This window comes from Vombatus ursinus, unplaced genomic scaffold, assembly GCF_900497805.2.
Source record: "Vombatus ursinus unplaced genomic scaffold, bare-nosed wombat genome assembly UNPS02014832.1, whole genome shotgun sequence".
Lineage (NCBI taxonomy): Eukaryota > Metazoa > Chordata > Mammalia > Diprotodontia > Vombatidae > Vombatus > Vombatus ursinus.
The window spans coordinates 65,178,050-65,201,963 of NW_020954610.1; the positions used below are offsets into that span (position 1 = coordinate 65,178,050).

The 23,914-nt window shown below is 39.2% G+C and overlaps 1 protein-coding gene across 1 annotated transcript in view; it reads right to left on the reverse strand.

Moving 5' to 3' along the window:
* The window catches only part of LOC114025658 (BDNF/NT-3 growth factors receptor-like), a 412,069-nt gene that overhangs the window by 98,543 nt on the left and 289,612 nt on the right, over window positions 1-23,914 (reverse strand). Inside the window, exon 13 of the mRNA XM_027839133.1 lies at window positions 10,432-10,562. Coding sequence (XP_027694934.1) covers window positions 10,432-10,562 — 131 coding nt within the window. The remainder of the gene's footprint in view (window positions 1-10,431; window positions 10,563-23,914) is intronic.

Here is a 23,914-nt window from a genome sequence, read left to right on the forward strand (position 1 = left end):
GAATCTGGAGGGCTTTGGTGCCAGGCTGAGCACTGTACTTTATGTTATTGGCAATAGAGAGTCACTGAAGAACTGGAAAAGGGAGGTGATGTAGTCTAACTTGTTTGTTAGCAATATTACTTAGGCAGCAATATTGAAGTTGGCTCAAAGATGGAGGGATTGAGGTTGAGGTTGGGGCAGAGAAACAAAAGTCTATTACAATAGTTTAACTGATGGAGAAGATGTGGGAAAATTGGAACACTAATGCATTGTTGGTGGAGTTGTGAAATGATCCAACCATTTTGGAGAGCAATTTGGAACTATACCCAAAGGGCTATAAAAATGTGCATACCCTTTGACCCAGCAATAGCACTTCTAGGCTATATCCCAAAGAGATCACACAAACAGGAAAAGGACCTACATATACAAAAATATTCATAGCAGTTCTTTTTGTGGTGGCAAAGAATTGGAAATTGAGAGGATGCCCATCAATTGGGGAATGGCTGAGCAAGTTGTGGTATATGAATGGAATACTATTGTGCTATAAGAAATGATGAACAGGCTGACTTCAGAAAAACCTGGAAAGACTTGTATGGTCTGATGCTGAGTGAAGTGAGTAGAACCAAGAGAATGTTGTACATAATAACAGCCACATTGTGTGATGACTAATATTGATAAACTTAACCTTTGCTGGCAATACAAGGATCTAAGACATCTCCAGAGGCCTTGTGATGGAAAATGCTATCCACATCCAAAGAAAGAACTATGGAAGTTGAATTGCTATTTTTTTTTCTCTTCTGTTGAGTTTTGTTTCCTCTTTCTGATGGTTCCTCCTATTGGTTTTAATTTTTACTTACAACATCACTAATGTGAAAATATGTTTAATATGAATGTAAATGTATAGCCTATATCTGATTGTGTGCTGTCTTGGGGAGGGTGGTGGGGAGGAAGGGGGAGAAAAATTTTAAACTCAAAAGTATATGGAAGTGATTATTGATAAATCAAAATAAATTAATAAAAATAATAATAAAAAAAGTTTAACCGAGAGTCTGAATGAGTAGTAATATAAAACAGAGATTCTTAAACTTTGTGATCTCAGGACCCTTTTATATTGTGTGTGTGTGTGTGTGTGTGTGTGTGTATGTGTGAATTGGTGTTAAGTGACTTGCCCAGGATCACACAGCTAGTAAGTGTCTGAGACCAGATTTGAACTCAGGTCCTCCTGACTCCAGGGCTGATGTTCTATCTACTTTGTCACCTAGCTACCCCACTTTTGCACTCATAAGAATTATTTAATTAATTAAATAAAATAATTATTTAATTGAAATTATTTTAAAAACTCCCAAAGTTTTTGTTTATGTGTATGACATTTATCTATATTTGCTGTATCAGAAATGAAAACATCTTAGTATGAGTACGAAAATAATCTTGATTTTGTGGACCCCCTTAAAGGGTGTCAGGAACCCTGGACCACATTTTGAGAACCACTGCTTTAGACCATCTAACCTTCAAATTGAGAGAGAATAAACCAGAGAATAAAGCAGCTAGGTAGCACAGTGGTTAAAGTGTTGGGCCTGACGTCAGGAAGACCTGAGTTCAAATATTACCTGAGATACTGTGTGACCTTGAGAAAGTAATTTAACCTCTAGTTGCCTTAGTTTCCTTAACTGTAAAATGGCAACAAAAAATAGCACCTATCTCCCATGGACCCTGTGAGAATCAAATGAAATAATATTTGTAAAGCACTTAGCTACTATGTCTGGTACATAGTAGATACTTTATAAATGCAGTGCCTGGCACATAGTAGATAACTATAAAATTCTTATTGTTATGCCTGAATTTTGTGGTCCTTCTTTGCATCTTTTTTGTGATGTTGAATTTCCTCTGTTCTAGCCTAAGTATTTTATGTCCTGTACTCTTTCAAATCACTTTACTATGTAATAGGCAACTGAAGCTATTACCTTACCTGGTCTTCTAATTAGTTCTTTAAAAACAAGTATGTCTTGTGATGGATCACTTAGCTTGTTGATAAGGTATCATGGCTACCAGGCATTCTGAGGTAATATTTTAGTAGTTACTCTCCCAATACTAGGCAAGTCATTATTATCACCTCTGATTTAAAGAAGGAGAGGGTTTAAAAGTATAAAGAGTAGAAGTTATATACCCAAAAGCAGGAATGGGGAACCTGTGGCCTCGAGGCAGCATGTGGTCCTCTAGGTCCTCAAGTGTGGCCCTTTGACTGAATTAAAATGGGGAACTTGCAATGAAAGGCCACACTTAAGGACCCAGAGGGCCACATGTGGCCTCGAGGGCACAGGTTCCCTACCCCTGCCCTAGAGTCACCAAAGTGTCTGGCCAAACTTAAGCTCAACATTTATCACAACAAATTTCTCTTCTTTTGCATCAGCTTGGATTCACAGTCATTTTTATTTATGTAATTGGTCAAACCACAAACAATCTCTGGCTTCAGATTTTTCATCCATGAGATGAAGGGGAGGTTAGAATGGATGATTTCTTGGGTCCCTTTGAGCTTCAGTACCCCATTACACTATGGCTTGATGCACCATGGGAGATTTTTTTCTTGGTGGGGAGGAGATATGCGGATTCTAAATTTGAATTCCATAATGTATCTCTATTTTAATTGTTTTAGAAGAGAACATTTATAGCATGAAGAGATATAACTGGAATCATAACTATAGAATGTAGTATATATGTAGGTAGAAATAGCTAATGTACTGATAGGTGATGCAGAGAAAGCAAAATGAAGCCCTTCCTTGAATTTATAACTTGGTTACTTAAAGGCTAAAGTATACTCTGTCCCATGTCCTCATTATGTGTTCAATGGTAATGCTGTATATAAGGGAAAGAAAGCAGTTGGCAAATTTATTCTCCTATAAGCTAAAGGTAATATGAAAATATTGACAAAAATTAGAAACTTTATGGACTAAAAAACCCCAGATACTTTAATGGGGGCAGATACGTTCATGTATGTCTTTAAATAACTATATTTATCTTAAGCCAGATTTCTTGTGCATGCTTCAACTCTTAAATAATTTTCAGCATCTACCCCAAGATTTTGAATGGCATCCATCTGTCTGAAAGAAAAGCACTCTATTTTGAACCCCAGGCACTTCCCCCTAAAGAAGAATACAGCACAATAGCAGCTATTTCTTAACATGCATGCACAATGCTGCAAGGGTTGCTAGGCAACAAGCAGATGGCATGTCAAAGACCCCAAAGAGCTTCCAATCAATGGAGAGAAGTACTGACAGCAATTCCATATAGGTGAGAAGATGCTCATTCCTTGGCAATCCTGCTCAATTTGTCTTCTCCCCTAAATCATACCTTTATTTTTGGTTAGTTTTATACTTCCAGTGAGGGTGCAGTCCAAACTAACCCAGCAAAAGAGTATCCTTTCAGTCTCATTTAGAATGTACTGTCCTAGATTTTCCATCACTGGAAATTCTTATAAAGAAGTCAAATGTGAGCAAGTCAAAAATATTGCTTTGTATAGTCTGAGAAAGAAACAGTCTTTCGGAAAGGGTCGCGGGCTCTTCAAATTACAGCTCATACACAAGAATAGGACAAATGGTGCCACTGTCTGAGATAGGGTGGCCCTACTCAGATTTTGTTGCCAAAATAAATGAATAGGTTTCACATTCCATCCGGCCATCCACCAGGAATCCGGGATATCTTGCCGCCTGCTCTGTCACACTATGTGCCTCAATGCTTCCCCATCCTGCTACCCTACCTTTTGCTGTGGAAGTGATAATAAAAATCAGCACTGGTATGGTGACTGAATAGTGCATGACAAGTGACAACTAACTGTGGGCACTTTCTCCCTAGTTAAGTTCACACTATACTATGTTTCTACTCAAAATTGTTGTGATTCCCCAAACCAAAACTCTTTTCCCTTGTCGACACTCCTCCATATTCATTATCTCTCCCTTTTGGACTGTAAGCTCACTGAGGACAGGGACTGTCTCACATATATATATATCCCCAGTTCCTGAAGCAGAGCAGAACCTAAATAAAGGCTTTTTTATTCATTCATTCATTCATTCAATATATCAACACTAAGTATTCATGTCTCTATGTGATTTCAATCCTAACATGTAAGCCAAATCATTGGTTTCAGTAGAAATTCACATATAGGGGATGATAGGATAACCAATTTAAAGCCATAAAGAACCTTAGAGGTTATTAAGCCAAAGTAATACATATTACAGATGAGGAAACTGAGGCCCAGAGTAACTTGTCTAAAGTCTCAGAGGTAGTAAGTGACAGATGCATCTAAAAGGAGGTTCTTCATCTTGTGTTCATAGCAATTCTGTGCGCTTTCCAATTATACAGACTTTCACATCAGAGACTGAGGTCATACTTTTGCTTAAATTTAGACAAGAAAGTGAACAGCAAGAAAAGGAAGGTTCAATGTAACTTCTCAATGTTTTTTGAGACTTTTTTGTTAATAGCATGTCTCAACTGTTGACTCAAAGACTAGACAATAATCTTCAAGTCAATGAATTGTGAAATTTTAGATATGGACATGTCCTCCCCTGGTCCTGATTGGGATACATCCAAGGTTTCTCATTCTGCCTCATTTTTGTCCACACTTTTCTGTAAATCCTCCATAGTGTATCTTCCCCACTGAACTGGGGGCCTCCCTGTGTTTCTTTTGCTGTTTGGTACATATCAGTATCATGCTAAAGTAGTCCATGTGTTAACTCTCATTGGGTTGTAGCCATCAGGTCTGAGGGATGGGCTTCACCTGGATGGTAGCTAGAAGGATGACTGGGTCAATGTCCTCAAATCCTGCAGTAGAGTGTAAGTTCTTTGAGGGAAGAGACTGCTTTTCCCTTTGTCTATAAATCCTTGCCATCTTGCTCATAGTAGATGCTCAATATTTATTGAGATTTTTGCCATGGATTGGATTAGTTGACCAACAGCTAAACGTGCACTAAATTTGAATCCAATTAATTTAGTGTCATAAAGAGGGAAAAAGAAAGTTGGACTTCTCTATATTGCTTAAAACATTTTTTTTCAAAGATCTACCTTCTAACAAGGTTTACCCCCTCCCCCATTCACCCACCACAGCCAGATCAGACTTCTAGGTCAAGCCCATATGTACATGGGAATAAATGAATGAATTAAAAAAAAACATTTATTAAACACTTACTAAGGGCCAAGCAGATAGACGAGAGCTCCCTGATTGCAATGAGCGCATATTTTATTATGAGGGGAGGGAAGAAGGGAGGAGGGGAAAAATATACATTGTATATATATTTATCATTGGACGCTTCCATCTGCTCTGCAGATGAATCTTCATATATATATGTATTTGTATGAATATCTGTGTGTATATGTATTATGTATATATGTATATATATGCATGAATATCTGTGTATACTGATATATATTCATGTATGTATATGTGTGTGTATATATATATATGTATGTATCTTTCATCTGCAGTATAGATAGAAGGATCCAATGATCCTAAGGTTATAGATAAGGTAGATGAAAAGGCTCAGAGATTCTCATGGTGCATTGGCAGCTCAAATGACAATGGCTGAGAATCTGGGCATGGAGTAGCAGGGCAACTGTCTTCCATCTGACCAGAATAATCATGGTTAGCGATTCTTTTGCTCATCCAAGTGGTATTAGCAGCCATGTACATCCAGAAGGTATGGGGTAAGTAGGTAGCACAAAGTCTGGGCATGAAGTATTTATGTTCAAGCCTGCTCTGGCTGTATTGGTCAAATGGCAGAAGGAGGATACATTTTTACATGTTTTTTAAACATAACTTTTAATTGGCCCCAAATCATAATACCAATTTGACAAAAGACTCAATTTCCCCTTACATTGTAGTTTTCTATGATAAGAACAAGATACAGAAATACAAATACATCACTTGAATCAAAGACGGTGATGATATTCCATAAGGAGAGGGTAGAAAAGAGGAAAAAGAATTTAGCTCCCTGTCTCCCTCCCTCCTCTATCCCATTTAAAAAAAATGGAGATCATCCCATAGGATATGTTTTTAGAAGAAAGATTTTGGAAAAAAATGTTTTAAGGAAGAAAAGAAAGTCGAGCTTCTGTTTTTCCATCATCTTGGCACTAAATTAATTGTATACAAATTAAGGATAAGATTAGCTATATTGGTCAGTGAATCCAATCCACGGCATACAAGAGAAGAGAAATTCAACCATTCATTCATTCAACATTGAGAGTGTTCTAAAGTACAAACCTCTATGCTGGACACATAGATGTACAAAACATTGTTCATGATCTTCATAGCCTTCCTTATAATCTAGTCCATAGACTTCCAGAGCCACTCTGGCAGAAAGGTATTACTAAACAGTTAAGTTGGAACCTGATATCCAACAAGTTGAAGCCAGACCGAACAGCTATGGTGGCATCAGCAGAACCTTGGCTCTGAGTTCAGGGACTCAGTGTGCTTCTACAGCAGACCTGGATTTGGGACAAAGCTACTGTCTTGCTGAAAAGTCCTCCCACTGTCCTGTTCTTGACCTTGAACCAGAGGTTTGAAGAACTGTCCTACAGCTAATACCTGCAGTTCCTCAGGATGGATCTGGTACAGGATCCAGGTGTGGGGTAGAGATACAGCTAAAGATTCAGGGCAAGGATGCAGTTATCATGGTAGCATGACCTTCAATGTACTGCTTTACTTAAGTCTCTAGTCAGGACAGCGTGGTCTCAGGTGCCATCTCTCTCGAGATTTGCCATTAGCTAAACCATTGCTGACTACAGGCCCAAAGCACTTGGATATCCAAATAAAATCACTGAAGCCCTGGCTTATCATGTTTAGAAAGTAATATAATACCTATGTTAATATCCTCAACTTGGAGTCCAAATCCCTTGGAACATGCTTTCTCCTCAGGGCATTACAAGAAGCTAAACTAAGTTAGATTCTCCCTTCCCTTAAAATCTAAAACTGCATTTGCATCAATGTACAGAAGTCCACGTGTAGATATTCTCAACATCAGTGAAGTCAAACTCAAACAGAAATAGATCCCTGCATCAGCATATTATTTAGAAAACCACAAATTAGCATTGTCTTTGTTGTATTGTATTTTTGTTTATTTTGTTTTTAATTTGTTTCAGGCAGCATTAGGGAGTTTTGCTGCCTGCCTCATAGGCGGCAAGCGTGACACTTCTGCCCTACACCATGCTGACTGGCAACTCAATCTGTAACTCATGATTATAGATTTAAAGATGGAAGAGAGCTTGGAGCTCATCCAGTCCAATCCCTTCATTTTAGAGTTGAGGAAACTGAAGCCCAGAGATCTAAGTGACTTGTCAAAGGCTGCACAATAGTAAATGGCAGAAGTGGGACTTACCATGAGCTGACATTCTTAGAGAAGATGCCTGTGGTTTGGGGAAGTTAAGTGCCTGGCCCATAGTTATCCAGAGAGTATGTGTCAGAACTATGACTTGAACCCTATTCTATATGATTTCAAGGCCAGTGTATCCACTGTGCCACAATCGTGAAAAGTTCCTGTTAGTGCTGCTTGTATCAAAAGGTCCCTCTAGCCTCACTCACCCAAGAGAGCAAGAAAGACTATTAGAAGAATTACAGAAATGCAGACACAGCATTCTAAAACTGCTATTTTTTTATAATTCCCGGCCCTGCCTCCCCGGGGTAGTCAATGAAGGAAGGAAGCAATAGAAACTGTAGGAGTTAAACATTCTGAGAGTAGGGAAAGATTCTTTTTTTTTAATCTTCTGCCTGGTCAAACCCACCCCTTCAAACCCAACCCCCACCTTGACCTCCTAAACTCCAAATCTCTCAAAGGTTCCCTTAATTTCCCCCTCAACCCCATCCAAATGAATCATTCTTTATCCATTCACTAAGCTTATATTTACTTTATAAACATGAACTAGGTTATCATCAGAGACTCATAGCCTTCATTGTGCTCAAAATATGGAATTCGCTGACAGTCCCTGGGACTTCTTGCCACCCAAGTTAGTTCCTTTCTATGACAAGAAAAACACATGTAGAATATTTCTACTCGGAAAAATCTGAGCTCCATCTGCTACTTTTAGAGTGTTTAGTCTGCGGAGTGGAGAAGTTTAGATATTTTTAAAGACTTTTTTTCTTTATTAGCTGCCCATTATGCTAGTTAATGAACACTAACCACAATAATTGTAGGCCATAAAACCCTTGTAACAATGAAATGCTGTCCTGATAAAAATAAGATCCTTAATCCAAATTAAGCATTTAAAATTTGTTCATGCACTTTTTAAAAGAAGCTATTTCAGATTGAAAGTACCCATTTTTAATACCCTCTTCTACACCCTCATGCCCCCAAGCAATATCTACCAGGGGCTCAAGGCAAAAAAAAAAAAATGACATTTATTTTAATAAAGTTTGTGGATAGTCACATTCATGTCTATTATATGCACATTTCATTAAAGAAACTCATGACTTCATTATTTTATGTGAATCAACACTTTGATAAGCGATTTTTTTACACATGGTAACATATTTGTACAAAATTCCTTGGGATTTTTTAAAACAACTCTCTGAGGTGTTTAAATCAATTTTTCTTGTGTATGAAAGAAATCATGGAAAATTCTGCCCCTTTCTGAAATTTTCATTTACATTGGGACTTAATGGAAAGAGTGCTGGACTTGGAATCAGGAAGACCTGAATAATATCTCTGATACCTACTAGCTAGATAACCTTGGGAAAGTCATCTTAACATCTCTGAACCTCAATTTCCAGGCATCTGGTAGATCCTAGGCTGAAGATTCTAGGTGGCAACAGTAAGACAAAGCCAAATTGAGACAGAGGTAAGCTGGTAAATATTAAACAACCATCTCTCCATGAAAAAAAATGTCCACAGAATAATTTTGAGTTTAATCTACACTATTAATGGTTCTTTAAGTCTAAACAATCAACAAAGCAATCAATCAAGACCTTTGAAGGTTTTGCAGATTTCCATGGTATAAATGCTCACACTGAAAATTTAACAATCAATTTAATGATCAACCTTCCCAAGTAGGTTCCAGCCAGCTTCATTATGTATGCCCTTACACTGAGACCAGATTCTATGTACTTAGGTGACTGGGATTTTCCATTCTCTCTCTCCACATTTCTGTTAGTATTGGTTCTGACGAATGATTAAGAATTCAGTAAGGTCTACATGTAAGTGGTCACAAAGAGTGGTGCAATGGAAAGAATATTATATATGGAGACCAAGGATCTGGGTTCCAATCCTGAAATCTACCATTTACTGTATGGTCTTGAGTAAATCACTTTATCTCTCTTGGCCTAGTTGCTCATCTGTAAATTGATTCCGTATTGGTCTGGTGACCTTTATGATCCACTGAGCCCTATAAAGTAGACCCTGGGGCAACTGTTCCATCAGTAAAGTAGATTTGAACACTGGTATTCACTGTACCAGGAATTGCTTATTCTTGAATATTTATGTAAGATAGATTTTAGGGGGTTAGGCTTCCACAGCAAGATAAGAAATTCCAAGATCTTGTGGATAGTCCCTCAACCAATCCTAAAGTAAACTTTTTTGTGAACAACTAATTCTTTTTTTTTTTTGAATAAACAACTAATTCTTAAGAAAGAGCCCTAGAGGCTAAACTGGTTGCAACCAGTCAGATTCAAGGACAGGGCTTCCACCAGACAAAGGCTTTTCTCCATTGTGCTTGCTTAATAAGATTATTGAATATTGACTGATACGTGCAAGTGCGGAGATAGCTGCCATTTTCCAAGCATGGGACCCATGAAGTGGGCAGAGTTAACAGAACATGGATGAACATGTGATGGGCTGTCCAGGAAGGCTGTAACTCAGATGAACTAGACCAATGGAAGCCCTGATGGGTGGAGTATGTATCATACTAACGATTTAAAAATTGATTCTACCACTGAACCAGTGTTTGTGTGCTCCTAAAGTGCGTTGTGCCCGCTTCTCTCATGAGAAGCGTAATAAAGACTTTCCTTCACTCACTCACTGTAGTAGATTTTTGTTTCAGATTTTTCTAACACTTATGTACTCAAAGAATCCATGATTTAACCAGTGAAGGGAACTCTCAGTGTGGGGATACCATCCATCAATGAAGATTGCAGCCAATTTAGTCAATTAATACAGATTATAGCTAACACTTACACAGCACTTTGAGACTGACAAAGAACTTTGCATATTCTGACTCATTTGATCTCCACAACCACTCTGTGGGGTAAGTGCTATTATTATCCCATTTTTACATATGAGGAAACTGAAGCCATGAGGTTAAGTGACCATGTCCAGGGTAACTGAGCTTGGTTGTGTCTAAGGTGGGATTCAAATCCTTATCTTCCTCACTCTCTATCCACTTTGCCACACTGCTTCTTTGTTCCTGGAAAGTTTGCTAAAAATATTTCCAGTGTCAGTCTCAAGACATAGAATTGTCAGGAATTAGAGATTTTCTTACCTTGACCGCCACCAAGATCTTGTCCTGTTCAGGGCAAAGGTTATAACACTCAGCAAGGAAAACTTTTCCAAAGGCTCCTTCACCTAGTTCCCTTTTCAGAACAATATTATGTCTCTTGATGTGCTGAACGACTGTAAAACAAACACAGGATAAAAATTAGAGCTGAAGCACAGGGAGAGGGGTAGTGAGTCGTGGGTTGAGGGAATCCATGGCATGTTTAGTTAGTAAGCCAGCAGGATGTTCTCTTCATTCCCTAGTACTCTCCTTTATGGGCAGCCCCTCCAAGAAGGGTCAGGCTGTGCCCATCCTTGCAATGACTCTGAATTGCTAGAAGAAGGTGTCAGTGGGATGCAGGGTAGAAGAGTCACAGTCCTTGACGGAAGGTGGGGAGGAGAGGGATGGATGCAAAGCATAGGCTGTGTATCCCACGAGCTGCCTCCCCCCAGGATGCACTCCCTTCTCAATTCTGCCTCTTAGTTATTATTTTGGTATATATTTTGTTTTGAATTATCTGAGTGCACTTGTTTACATCCCCCCCCACTCCCAATAAACTCTTTAAGGTCAAGGTATGTTTCATTTTGGCCAATGCCTGGTCTATAGCAGTCACCTAGTCACTATTTGCTGAGTTGAATTTACTCGAATGAGCTTTGGCATAGTGGACTAAGAGGAGGAAGAGAAAGTACCTATTAAGTAGAGAGAACACCATTGCACCCTCCTCCCACCTCCACAACTGTCCAAATCCTACTCATAATGCAAATAACCATTCAAGGTCCTCCCCTCTTTCCTTTCCATGAGAGGTTTCTTAAAAAAACTGAATCTCAGTTTGCTCTCCCTGGGCAGAACCCCTCTCTGTCCCTCCCAATTAAACCAAGGTGTTACACTTCGAGTCTCTTCTTGATTTTTGTTTCTTGGTTTTAAACAGAGATCATGATACATTTTCTCCAAATCTGGTAGAGACTCCCATAATTCAATAGACATTATGTTACATGACATTGTGAGATAGCGAGTGGAGGGGACCCTCGATCTGGAGACCCGAATTCAAAATCTGCTTTGTAGGACCTGTATGATCCTGGGCAAGACGTGTAAAACCTCTTGGAGGCAGTCTCAATTCCCTTGTTTGCCAAATGAAGAGCTCAAACAGAATTAGTGAATGAGACAACTAGCCTTTAGGAAATGCTTTGTATCTACCTAAGCGCTGGGGACAGAAAAGCAAACACATGGACTCACCCCTCAAGGAGTTCACATTCTAATAGTGGAGACAATATGCAAACAACTATGAACACAGGAGAGCTGTCCCTTGTAAATGGGAGGCGATACCAGAGGGACCGACAGGGAGGGCTGGGAGAGGCCTCTTGAACAAGGTGGGATTTGAGTTGAGTATTGAAGGGAGCCAGGTAAACCAGGAGGAGGAGGGGAAAAGGAGAGTATTCCAGGCATGGATCTTGGAGATCTCTTACCCATTCTAAGTCTGTGATCTTGGAATCTCATTTAGATGAACATTTCCTCTATATTTAGGATTGTACCCATTTCACATATCTATGCTTTTCATTTCCAAAGTTAATACCACTTGAAGGTACACTATTTGTCCCAGTGGAAAGAATGCTGGATATGGAGTCAGAGGTCCTGAGTTTGAGTTCTTTCACTGACCATCTGTGTGATCTTGGACTAGTCATTTATCATCCCCAGTCCTCAGTTTCCTCATCTGTAAAGTGAGAGGATTGGACTAGATGATTCCTAAGATCTCTCCTAACTCTGAACCCTGGGATCATGAACTTATGACCTCTATTGCTCTAAATGTCACTTCTACCCAAATAGATATAAAAGCCTCTTCTGGGCAGGGCTACAGTGCCCAGCACTATCCCGGGCACAGATTTGGTGCTCAATAAATATCTGCTTAATGTTCTTTCGCATCACATCTACTTTATGGAAAATATGTAAAGTGCTGGTGGTCCTTAACAGAATTTCAGGAGGATCAAGAGTGGATTAAGTGGGAAACACAATGAAAGAAACTTTGGTTTCTGTGGGAACTCAGGGGAATGGAAATTAAAGGGGCCATTGTATTTGCAGAATAGTCACATGCACAAGAACAGATAGAAATCTCTCCTCTTGCAGCAGCAGTAATAAAATGAAGTAAGAAATGTGTGCATTGGGAAGAATGACCACATTTAAAAAAAAAACACCGATATGATGTAAGAACAAAGAATTAATTAAAGTAAGTATTTAGCTCATTGTCATATGCTCTTCAGGTATAAAATTCCCACTTAATTTACTCTGCACTGAAGCCAAAGCAAGGTGGGTATTTTACTATTTGATTTGACTTTCATTGTTTCTTTATGATAGCAAGAGAAAAAAGGATACTTGGGGAAACTAAGGTCTGTAAAGTTATGGACAGAATCATAATTAGTTCCACCATCACACACACACACACATACACACACACACACACACACACACACACACACACACCCCTTCCCCTGATACTGACCTTTAAAGGAATTAAAATGCATCTTTTCCCTAGGAAGAGAATTTTAAATGGTGATTATGTTTTCTTATGGTTTCAGGCATAATGAATTACATGGCTTGTGCCTTAGGACAAGACAATATGTAAATAATAAAAACTTCCTCATATGCACACCAGTTCACTTAAAAATAGTTTATAATTCTAAGCAAATACAGTTCTCCAGCTGACGTGGTGCCATGTTGTTCATAGAGGAGCCAGAAAAAGACTGGATATTTGGGCCCTGTTAATTAAAAGTAGTTTTTCTTGTCTTTTATTCACGAAGTCTTAGAGAAGACTGGGGTCCATGGACCCTCAAGGCATCTGTGGAGAGATGTCAGTGGGTTCTTAAACTTAGATAAGAAAAGAAACTACATCTTTATTTTCCCTGACCTCTAACTGAAATTTGCCATTTCCTTCCATTATGATTTTTTAAACGTATGCTGAAAAGGATGTCTATAGAATTTACTGTACTGCCAAAGGGGGCCATCACACACACAAAAAAGATTAATAACTCTTGCCCCAGAGGGATTTATAGGCAGTATTGACAGGGGCTAACTATCCACCTATGCTTGAAAAGAACAATGCATGAACAATACATGCCTTTCTCATATTGTGTACAAAGGAAAACATCCCTTTGCATTTGTAACTTCATATCCTTTTTGCAGATTTCACTCACCTTGCAGGCCCAGTGCTTCTGTTCAGAGTGAGGCATCTCTTTTCTGAAAGATGTATCTGGTGTTTGAGAATTATCCACAGCTACTGTAGCTAAAGTTGTGCTCTGGCCTTTGAAATCATTTCTGTCTGTCCTCCTGTCTACCCTAGTTGGGGTTGTCCCATTTCACCTCAAAGCACACCATATTAAATCCTTCATAGCACTGATGGTTAGCAGTCTGGCTAAAAGTACGTAGATCTCCTATTGTATGTCATTTCCTATCTTCAATGCTTCTGAGGATCTATGATCTCACACTTGAGGATACTCTCTCCAATAGTGTGAAGACACATCTGTCACCTCTCATCCTATGCCACTCTTGTCCACATCTTCCTACACATCTCCATAGGTGATCTACCCAATGTGCTGGCAACTTTCCTCTAGGACTCTTAACAATATAAGGAGACCACTCCAGCACATAAACAGTTCAACAGGTATTTGTCCAATTGCTTACCATTGTCTAGAGTGTATATTCTTCATTTGCTTTTTTTTCTTTGTGGATATTAGACTGAATTATTTTAATGGATTATGAATTTAATTTAGGAGGCTCAGCAATTTTTTCTAGGCTTGATACAATGCCATCCACATACAGGAATACACACAGGGCCTTCTGAAACACGGGAAATCCTTTGATTCTACATAGGACTTGCATGGGTCATCCAAAACAGATACAGGACTGGATTTGGCCCTTGGGCCATAATTTGCTGCTTCCTGATCTTGCTGTTGTCCAATTACTGTGTCTGTCTCTTCGTGACCCCATCAACTATAGCACATCAGGCCCTTTTATCCCCCACTATCTCTCAAAGTCTGTCCAAGTTCATGTTCATTCTTTTATCATTTTAACACTATCCAAGGGGAGTTTTCTTGGCAAAGATACTGGAGTGGTTTGCCATTTCTTTCTCCAGTGGATCACTTTTTGTCAGAAGTCTCCATTATGACCTCTCAGCATTGGGTAACCTAGCATGGCATAGCTCAGTTTCATTGAGCTATGCAAGCTCCTTTGCCATGACAAGGCAGTGATGCCAGAGGAGCCCTCTGGTCTACATAAGCATATACATATGCTCATCACCCAGGAATGTACAGTCAAGTGTGACTTAATAGTTATCAAGAGACAATTTTTTTTGTGCATAATTGATCCCTTTTTTCCCTCCAATTTGCAGTGCAGACTGGAACAGCAAAAGATTTGCTAACTTGTCTATGAAATGAAAATACTTCAACTATGATGGTAGGGAATTTTAGGATATGCTCTGAGCAAGTAAAAATGTTGAAATGCATCCCAACATAATCCCATGTGCCTAGCTAGTTGTTGTTGTTAAGTGTTTTATGCTGGGCTAATTACTAGAATCTCCAGCACAAAATTATTTGTGCTCAGCATATAGACTGATTCAGAAGAGTTTGCTCTATGAAGAATCACTCTAAGAATTACTTTTTAAGTACTTGGGTAAAGTTCTGTATTTGTTATGTTCATATGGCAGTCTCTTGAATGGAATGGATTAAACTTTTGCATTCTCCTTATGATAGACTAGGTAATAAATGTCTGAAATTATTTTTTTTTCTTGTGTGTCTGACCTTTTTGTTTTCTTTGCAAAATGCCCTGGATAAAGTCTGGGGGATTTATCAGGCTTTCATATTTGTTTGATTTGCAATGCCTTCCTTAAGTGATCTTTTTCTGCATGAGTAGGTAGCACTATTATCTAAGACCCTAGATAACATACCCTCAAAATCACAGAGCTGAGAGTAACAAAGTACAGAATAGATTCAAAATTATGCTTACGGAATACTGAAGAAAGGGAAGTATCAACAACTGTTTTATAAATCACAGTTTCTAAAGACAATTTCTACTTACAATAAGATCTAGAAAGAATGGTTTCTAGCTACTGAAGAGAAGTAGCTCTAAAGAAAGAACACTGAAAAAAGAATACTACTTGTGCTATGTGTACGTATATCTAGGCTTATATCTTGCCAGTTACATTAGCTGGGTGACCATAAAGAAGTCTTTTAACCTCTTATTTTTAGTTTTCTCATCTTTAAAATGGAGATAATTAGATCTAGGGCCATCTAAGAGGACTGCTGTCTGGATCTAATGTGATGATTAATATAGGTAATGATTAATATAGGTAAAACACTTTGAAAACCTTAGAGCTAGACAGGATTTTAGCGATGAAGAAACTAAGGCCTAGAAAAATAAAATGGCATGTCCAATTTCAACACAAGTAAGTAAGGGGCAGAGCCAGGACCTGAACCCTCATCCTAGCAGCTGGTCCTGTAGATTCCAAAGTCAAGATTCTTTCCATTGTGCTAACTAGGCTAACGGTTTACTCTGCTTTTCAAGATGGTAAAAAAAAAGGGCATCCATGTTATCATTCTGTCCCCTTGCATCAGACCTGAACAACATGGCAGTAGGTAGGGGCCAAAACTAAAATAGATTAAACTTCTTCAGGCCGCAAATAGGTTAAGCTTAGAGACAGACTAATGATGATTGGTTGCCACGGGTCACATGACAAACAGGAGCTTGTGCGCAGTGGTAACTCTACATTTTTGGGGGCCCACCAGAAATCCTTTGGTGGGTCACTTGCAGCCCGTGGCCTGCCTTACATAACCACTGTCAATGCCTTCCCCCCACAGCAAACCAATCTCCTACCACTGAGAAAATTTAAATTAATAGGCTTCCTCCAATTGGACTTCTGAGACTTCACTGCTCTTTTGCCCATGCTTTATGTAAGATCTTCCTGCACATTTTCAAGGGGCTAGTCAAAGAGTTGGGGGAGGGGGGGTATGGTTCAGGCAGACCCTTTGGCTTTAAGGGTCCATATATCAGATATCATCAAACAAAGTAGCTGCAGTGTACGGTACAACTGGAAAAAAAAATTCCCTATTGGTCTTCCCAGTCCCTCCAAAATGTTCAATTTCCTATACTTTCAGAGATATCAGCCAGACTTTTGTTTAGTTTTGTTTTTAATACAGTGTGGTGCTCCTTATTAGGTAAGGAAAATTGGGGTGGGGAGGGAGAGGAAGGAAACAAAAAGGGAAGGGGGAGGAAGAATAGAGACACAGCCTCCAATTCATCCCTCTTTCCCTCTCAACAAATAGCTGATTGTAAAAAGCCTCTGGGCTTTTAAAAAGCAGACACTTGATAGAGTGGCTACTGCTATTATTTCATCATGGCAATTTCGATTACTATCCCACGTGCAAATTAATTGGTGTGAGCGAGATATAATTATGTCCATTATCACCATCAGCTACCAGCAGAGCCTCCATCCCCTAACTCAGCAGGATAAGTCTAATTCTGTGGCCTTCCAGAACTCTGGGAGGCCATGGAAACAGCCTGCCGGGGAGAAGTATGTTATACAGGTGAAAACTGAGGGGGATAGGTGGTGGATAGGTGAGGGGTCAGAAAAGACATATGTTGCCTAGGGCGTCTGTGGGTTATTAATGCAGTCAGTCTCTATGCAGCTTTTCATTCCTTTCTTCACAGAAACCAAGCAGTGTCCCTTCCTCTTTCCTATTTGCCCTGTCCATCTTTCATAGACTACAAAACTTCCGGGTGTGAATGAGAAAAAGGAGTTGACGGCAGCTTGTGAGCTGCGAGCAGATTTATAAAGTGAGGACTACAGTACTCGTCTTCCTCCTCTGTCTGCCTTAAGATAAGGAATCTTTTTTCCCCCCTTTTTGTGCTTCCACTACCTGGAAAATGTCCAACTCCTCTGCAGCCAGCACAGCTCAGCCTCTCTGGAACTTTTCTTTCTAGGACAGTTGCAAAAGTATTCGATTTTCCAAGGCTAAATCAATCTAAGTATAATTCTTCATAGGCAGGGGTGCTTCCTCCAAGGCCTCAGGGCCTGGGACAACTGATGAAAAGTTAAGATCCCTTCATAGGGCCACATCTACCTATAACAAAGTCAAAGATAACCAGGATAGAAAAGGTGGATCACTTAGGTAGAAGGCTTAAGATGAAAGATCTTGGAATATGTATTAAAGTGAAAATGACTGTAATTTACCAGAAAGAAACACTTGATTAGAAGTCAGGGCCTAGCCCTAGCCTTGCCACTGACTGATTTTGGCAAGTCACTTAAATTGTTTGTTTTCCCCTTCTGTAAAGTAGAAATAAAAATACTTATTCTTCTTCTCTCAGGGAGATGTTGTTAGCATTAAATGAGAAACTAGACTAAAAGTCTCCTAAAAATAAAAAAGGGATAATATATATTATCAGGCATAACTGCTATAATTATATAGTGTTCAAATTTCACAAAAATCCCTTATAGTTATTTTTTTATTAACTTAATTCAAGAAGTGTCTGTTAGCTACCTATGGTATACCTAGCACTGTGCTACAAACCAGCAAGGGGAGAGCAGCTAAGTATATTAACTAATTAAAATACCAAGCTCAGTGAGTGCATAGGATGACATAGTGGCCAAAACTGATAATGCAACCTTAAGCTTAAGAATCTTAAGAAAGGCATAGTGTGATACAGAGTGATAATATGGAGGTGAGAAAGTGATAATAGGGAAGCATTCTGTCCTTGTCAGGCCGCATCTGGAGTCCCGTGTTCATTTCTTGGTTTCACTTTAAAGGGAGGCCATTGATTCATTGACATTTGGAGAATGCCCAAAAAAGAGAAAAAGGCCTTGGAGATCATGTCACATGAGCATCAATTCAAAGAAATTAGGTATGTTTAGACTGAAAAAGAGATACGGTAGGTGGTGCAGTAGAGATAGTACTGGGCCTGGAGCCAGGAAGACCTGAGTTCAAATTCGGCCTCAGACACTTGCTAGCTGTGTGAGCCTGGACAAGTCACTTAACCTTGTGTGCCTCAGTTTCCTCATTTGTAAAATGAGCTGGAGAGAGAAAAGGCAAACCATCCCAGTATCTTTGCCAAGTAAACCCCAAATGGGATCATAAAGAGTCAGAAATGACTGAATTACAACAATATAGACTGAAAAAAGAGAAGATTTCAGGACATGCTAGCTGTCTTCAAGTATTTGAAGGACTTTCATGTGCAAGAGGAATCAGACTTATTATGTATTGCCCCAGAAGGCAAAACCGGAGGTAATGTTGCAAAGAAGCATTGTTGAGCTTGATGTCTGGGATAAAAACCTTAGTAATAAGTTATTCTTCAGTGCAATGGTCTGCCTCAAGGACGAATGGGTTCTCTTTCACTAGGAGGAGTCCTATGGGGGAAGGAGGGGCTCATTGCAGAGGGCATGCTTGTTCAGATATAGGTTGTACTAGACTATCACAGAGGTCCCTTACGGTTCTGAGATTCTGAGATCTTACAGGATGTGGTTTGTGCCCTCAAGGAGCTCACAATTCTGTTAGAAAGGTGAGACCTGCACATATGAAACAATTAAAAAATAATAAGAGGAAGGACAGGAACAAACATTTCTTAAGCACCTACTACATGCTAGGCACTGTACTAAGCGCTTTACAAATATTATCTTATTTGATCCTAACAACAACCCTGAGATGCTATTATGATCCCCATTGTATAGATGAGAAAATTAAGTCAAAGGTTGTATCCAAAATCACATAGCTAATAAATGTCTGAAGCCAAATTGAATTCAGACTTTCTTAACTCCAGGCTCAGGACTCTATCCATTCAGCAACACAGCTATGTTGATAATAATTGATGATAATGGTGTTGTTGTTGTTCTTGTTGATGATGATAGCTGGCATTTATATAGCAGTTCAAGTATTTTGAAGTGATTTCAAACATCTCCTTTGAGCCTCACAAAAACCATGTGAGGAAGGTATTGAAGGTATCAATATTTCCATTTTAAAGGGAAAAGGCCACCATTTCAGGATGGGCATCAGCCATGATCACTTTACTACTGACTCAATTCATTCTTCAGACTTCTCCATTTCCTTACCAGACACCTCCCACCCTGCTCACCCTCTCCTCATTCAGCTCCCCTTTATGTGGCCCCCAGCCTTAGAATATAAGCTCCTTGAGGAGAGAGGCTGTCTTCTCTTCTTTTGTTTCCCCAACTCAGCACAGTGACCCACACACAGTAAGCACTTAATAAATGCTCTACCTATCTACAGATAGATAATAATAGAGTATTCAATTATAGAGACTAAAGGATGTCATAATATTCAATTATAGAGATAAAGGATGTCAGGAAGGAAGAAATTAGTACAGATTGAAGTCACCCAGAGACTTCATGGAGAAGGAAGCCTTGAGCTGAGCTTTGAAGAAGGAACCTTAAAGATCTGGATAGGGAAAGAAGAAAATGACAAGTAGTAAAATAATTATAACTGGATTTTAACAGCCCTTTAAAATTTATAAAGAATTTTATATACATGATCTCAGTCAGTCCTAGGAACAACCCTGTGAGGTAGGTATTCCTATCACCATTTTACCCATAAGAAAACTGAGATTCAAAGAGGTTAAGGTTTTGACCACGATTATAAAAACAAGGAAGCATTAAAAAAGGAATTTGACCCTAGGGCTCTTCTGACTCTGAGTCAAGCAGTCATTTTACACTAGTCTGCCTCTTAGTACAGGCAAAGATAGAGCAGGAATGAGCACGATGTATAAGTGAGATCAGCTGAATCAGAGCAAAGCTTGGAGTGAAAGGTAAGATCGCTATGGGTAAGTCACTTCTTCATTCTGATACTTAGCATCTTCATATGTAAAATTATGGGGTTCAACCACATGGTCTCTAAGGTTCTTTCCAACTCTAAATCTGATAATTCATTATGACTGTCCAGTAGGCAGTGGAAAGACATTGTAGGTTTAGTAGAAAATCACAAGTGGATTTTCAGCATAATGAAAGAAACATTTAAGGGAGAATAACCTGAAAATAATATGCAAGATAGACGAAGGGAGGGGTAAGAAGAAGACAATTGAAGGTAGCAAAAACGGCTCGCCAGTTCTTTAACTAATCCAGTCATGGGAGCAAGAAACAGAGAGAGAATGAATTCCCATTTTGGATGGAAAGTGGATGGTATAAAATAATGTGACATAAGGCTAGAAAACCAAGTAGAAGACAGATTGTGGAGAATCAAGATAAGAAGTTTTAATTTTATCCCTTACAGTGGGGAACCACTAAAGGGTTTGGAACAGGGAGGTGACATGATCAGACCTGGGCATCAAGCAGAGATGAAGGATGGATTAGAAAGGGAAGAGGCAGGAGTCAAGGATGCCAGTTAGGAGGCTGCAAAAGTACAGATGAAAGATCATGAGGGCCTGGACTAGAATGGAATGAGAGTGGAATGTAGAAATGGAATTGGAGAGACGGAGGCAGACACAAGAATGTATGGACATGACTTGGCAATTAAATTTATTGTAGGGTGAGGATATTGCCAAATAGTTTAGATTTTGAGATTAAGGGTACTATCAACAGCAACAGGGAAGGTGAGGGAGAGGTAATTTGGGAGTGGGAACAGATAAGGAAACTCTGGCATGATGAAATTTAGTGACAGGTTTGTACCAGTGATATCACAGAATGTACTACTGCCAAGTGACTAACCAATAGTTAAGAGCCCCATGGGTCCCAGTGCCTGGCTTTTTATTCTTTCTTATATGTACCTATAACTCGGAGGTGTAAGAGGGCACTAAGAGGTTAATGGTTGAAATATCATTCCTTCCTTTGTGTAACAGGTGGGTCCTTAACATCCTAGTAATTTGGAGAGATCCCTGGCTTTCACTTCTGCAAACAAAGCTTATTGTGAGCACTAAATGAGATAATATTTATAAAGTGTGTGGCACAATGCCTGGCATACAGGGGAGACTAGAGAAATGCTCTCTCTCTCTCTCTCTCTCTCTCTCTCTCTCTCTCTCTGTCACTCTGTCTCTCTCCCTCTCCTCTCTCTCTCCTATCTCTGTCTCTGTCTCTCTGTCTCTCTGTCTCTTTCTCTCCCCCTCCCCTCTCTCTTCTCTATGCCTCCCTCCCTCCCAAACCTGAGAAAAGACTTTCCCTTAGTCATCAGTAGTAGAATAATGCTTATTATTCACCCCTAAGCATTGCTCAACTCCCCTGTGTATGCCTCTAAAAACAAAACACAATTGTTTTGACAGCAGTTTGCCCATCAATGACATAGCATTCAGTTGTCTGGGAATATGTGTCAAACAAGCCAAATTAGCAAAGGAGGAGTTAAGTCTAACTCTTCCTGTCTGGATGTTTCTGTAAATTGTATTTGCATTTCCCCTCAGTCTCCCTGTTTTGTTAGTAAAGCAAGCACATGAGTGAGCATGCTATCCTGGGAAAAGAATTGTGCTTGGGAAAGGATCCTTATTTTCATACACCACATATACATACATATGTACATGTGTATTTCATGTATTACATATAATATATTTTATATATTATATATATACATAAAACTATATATATATATAAACAACTCACTGACAATTCACTTTCCAGACTTCTTTATTTCTCACCATATATATATATATACATATACATATACAAAGCTTATTAGTTCACATATACACATGTAATTTGAATTATTACTCAATATATATGAATATAATCTGAATTAGTTCATATGTATATAGGTATATGTGTATATGTATGCATGGAATGTGTATGTGTATGTGTAGGTATATGTTTATGTATATAACTAGGGCAGCTAGATGGCACAGTGGATAGAGTGCTGGACCTAGGGTCAGGAAGACTCATCTTCCTGGGTGCAAATCGGGCCTCAGACACTAGCTGTGTGACCCTGGGCAAGTCACTTAACCCTGTTTGCCTCAGTTTCGTCATCTATAAAATGAGCTAGAGAAGCAAATGGCAAACCACTCCAGTATCTTTGCCAAGAAAATCCCAACTGGGGTCACAGAGTCAGACATGACTGAACAACAACAACATGTATATAATTGGATAAGAATGCCAACCTCAGGATAACCAAAGGATTCTCACTGCCTTAGACTGTACATTAGCAGCTCTCCTACACTATAGTCATGGCCACTACAAAAGATTATGTGCAACCATGGACAGGGCTTAAGGTCACAGCCTAAAAGAAGCTCAGAACAACATGAGTTCATGCCACTAGGCTTGTAGCACCTAAAAGCCTCTCTGTTACAGTTGATCATCACTGTGTGCTGTGCCAAGGAGCTGTCACTAAGGACCAGGAGCTGCCCAAACAGTCCCTTGCAACACAGTGCATTTATGTTTGCTAGCTGGTTTATCATTACACTGTAATGAACTCAGTTGCAGCTTCTCAAGCCTGGAGAAGATGGCTGAAGGAGAGAGAGAGAAGCAGAGAGGAAGTTACAGAGAGTTGAATTTTATTCTTTCATGAGAATTGAGTCTTTTGCTTTTAGACATGGAAAGAGATTAGTATTTTATTTCTTTATGTTTGTCAAATGATCCCTGTACCACGCCGGGTGCTTTTGTGAAAAACGGACTTGCCCCACCTAGCATGTCTCCTCCAGGTGTGGCTTATAAATATCATGATAGAAAATTAGTTCCATATTCTTCCTCCCTATCATGCCTCCCCACCTAAAAAGAGCATATGTAGTCAGCAGAATTAAAAATATATGCGTTAGAGAGAAGGGCTGCAGAATTGATGTCCTAGGACAGATGGAATGTCCCAGGATCTTCACTCATTCTGGTAGAAAAGCTCATTAACCTGACTAAGAGAGGGATGCGAATGTTTGTGAGGCTCACGTGGAAAACTGAGTTGGCAGCCCTGACTAATTAGCAACAACTAATTTTATGGAGGTATCAAGAACACATGTATTATGTTCTATAAAAGCTTAATAAGTGTCACCATAAATCATTTTACCTCTCACCTCCCTCTCTTGAAATTCAACTTTTAGACCAGATGCCCTGAAATCTTTAGGACCCAAGAATAGAGTGATACAACTTTTAGGTTTCTTTAGAGGAGGAAAATTTGCAAAGTGAGGAATATTTTTTCTGCCAATCATCCATATAACTATTGTGCCCAATTTTAATATCTCCCCCCACCAGTGAAGTTTGCTTTTTATGAAGTTCTTCCTCTATAATGCTACTGAAAAATCATGGCTTGATAACATACTTTATGAGCCCCTTAGTCAAATACACCTGAGCAATCTATGTATTTGGCAATTCAGTAGTTTATCTTCACAGGAAAGCCTAAGATTTCACTATCTGGATTATTTCTCTCACTTTACTTATCTTAATTTGTTTCAATAGTCATCTTCAATATAAAGTCCAATAAGGTACATGTGCTATTTTTAATCATTGATGCTGACTGAAGGAAGTGATCCAAAAGAAAAAGGTAGGTTTAGGAGGTAAATGGTTAGGTAAGAAGATGGTGTCACAGGAACAAATTTAGATTTCTAC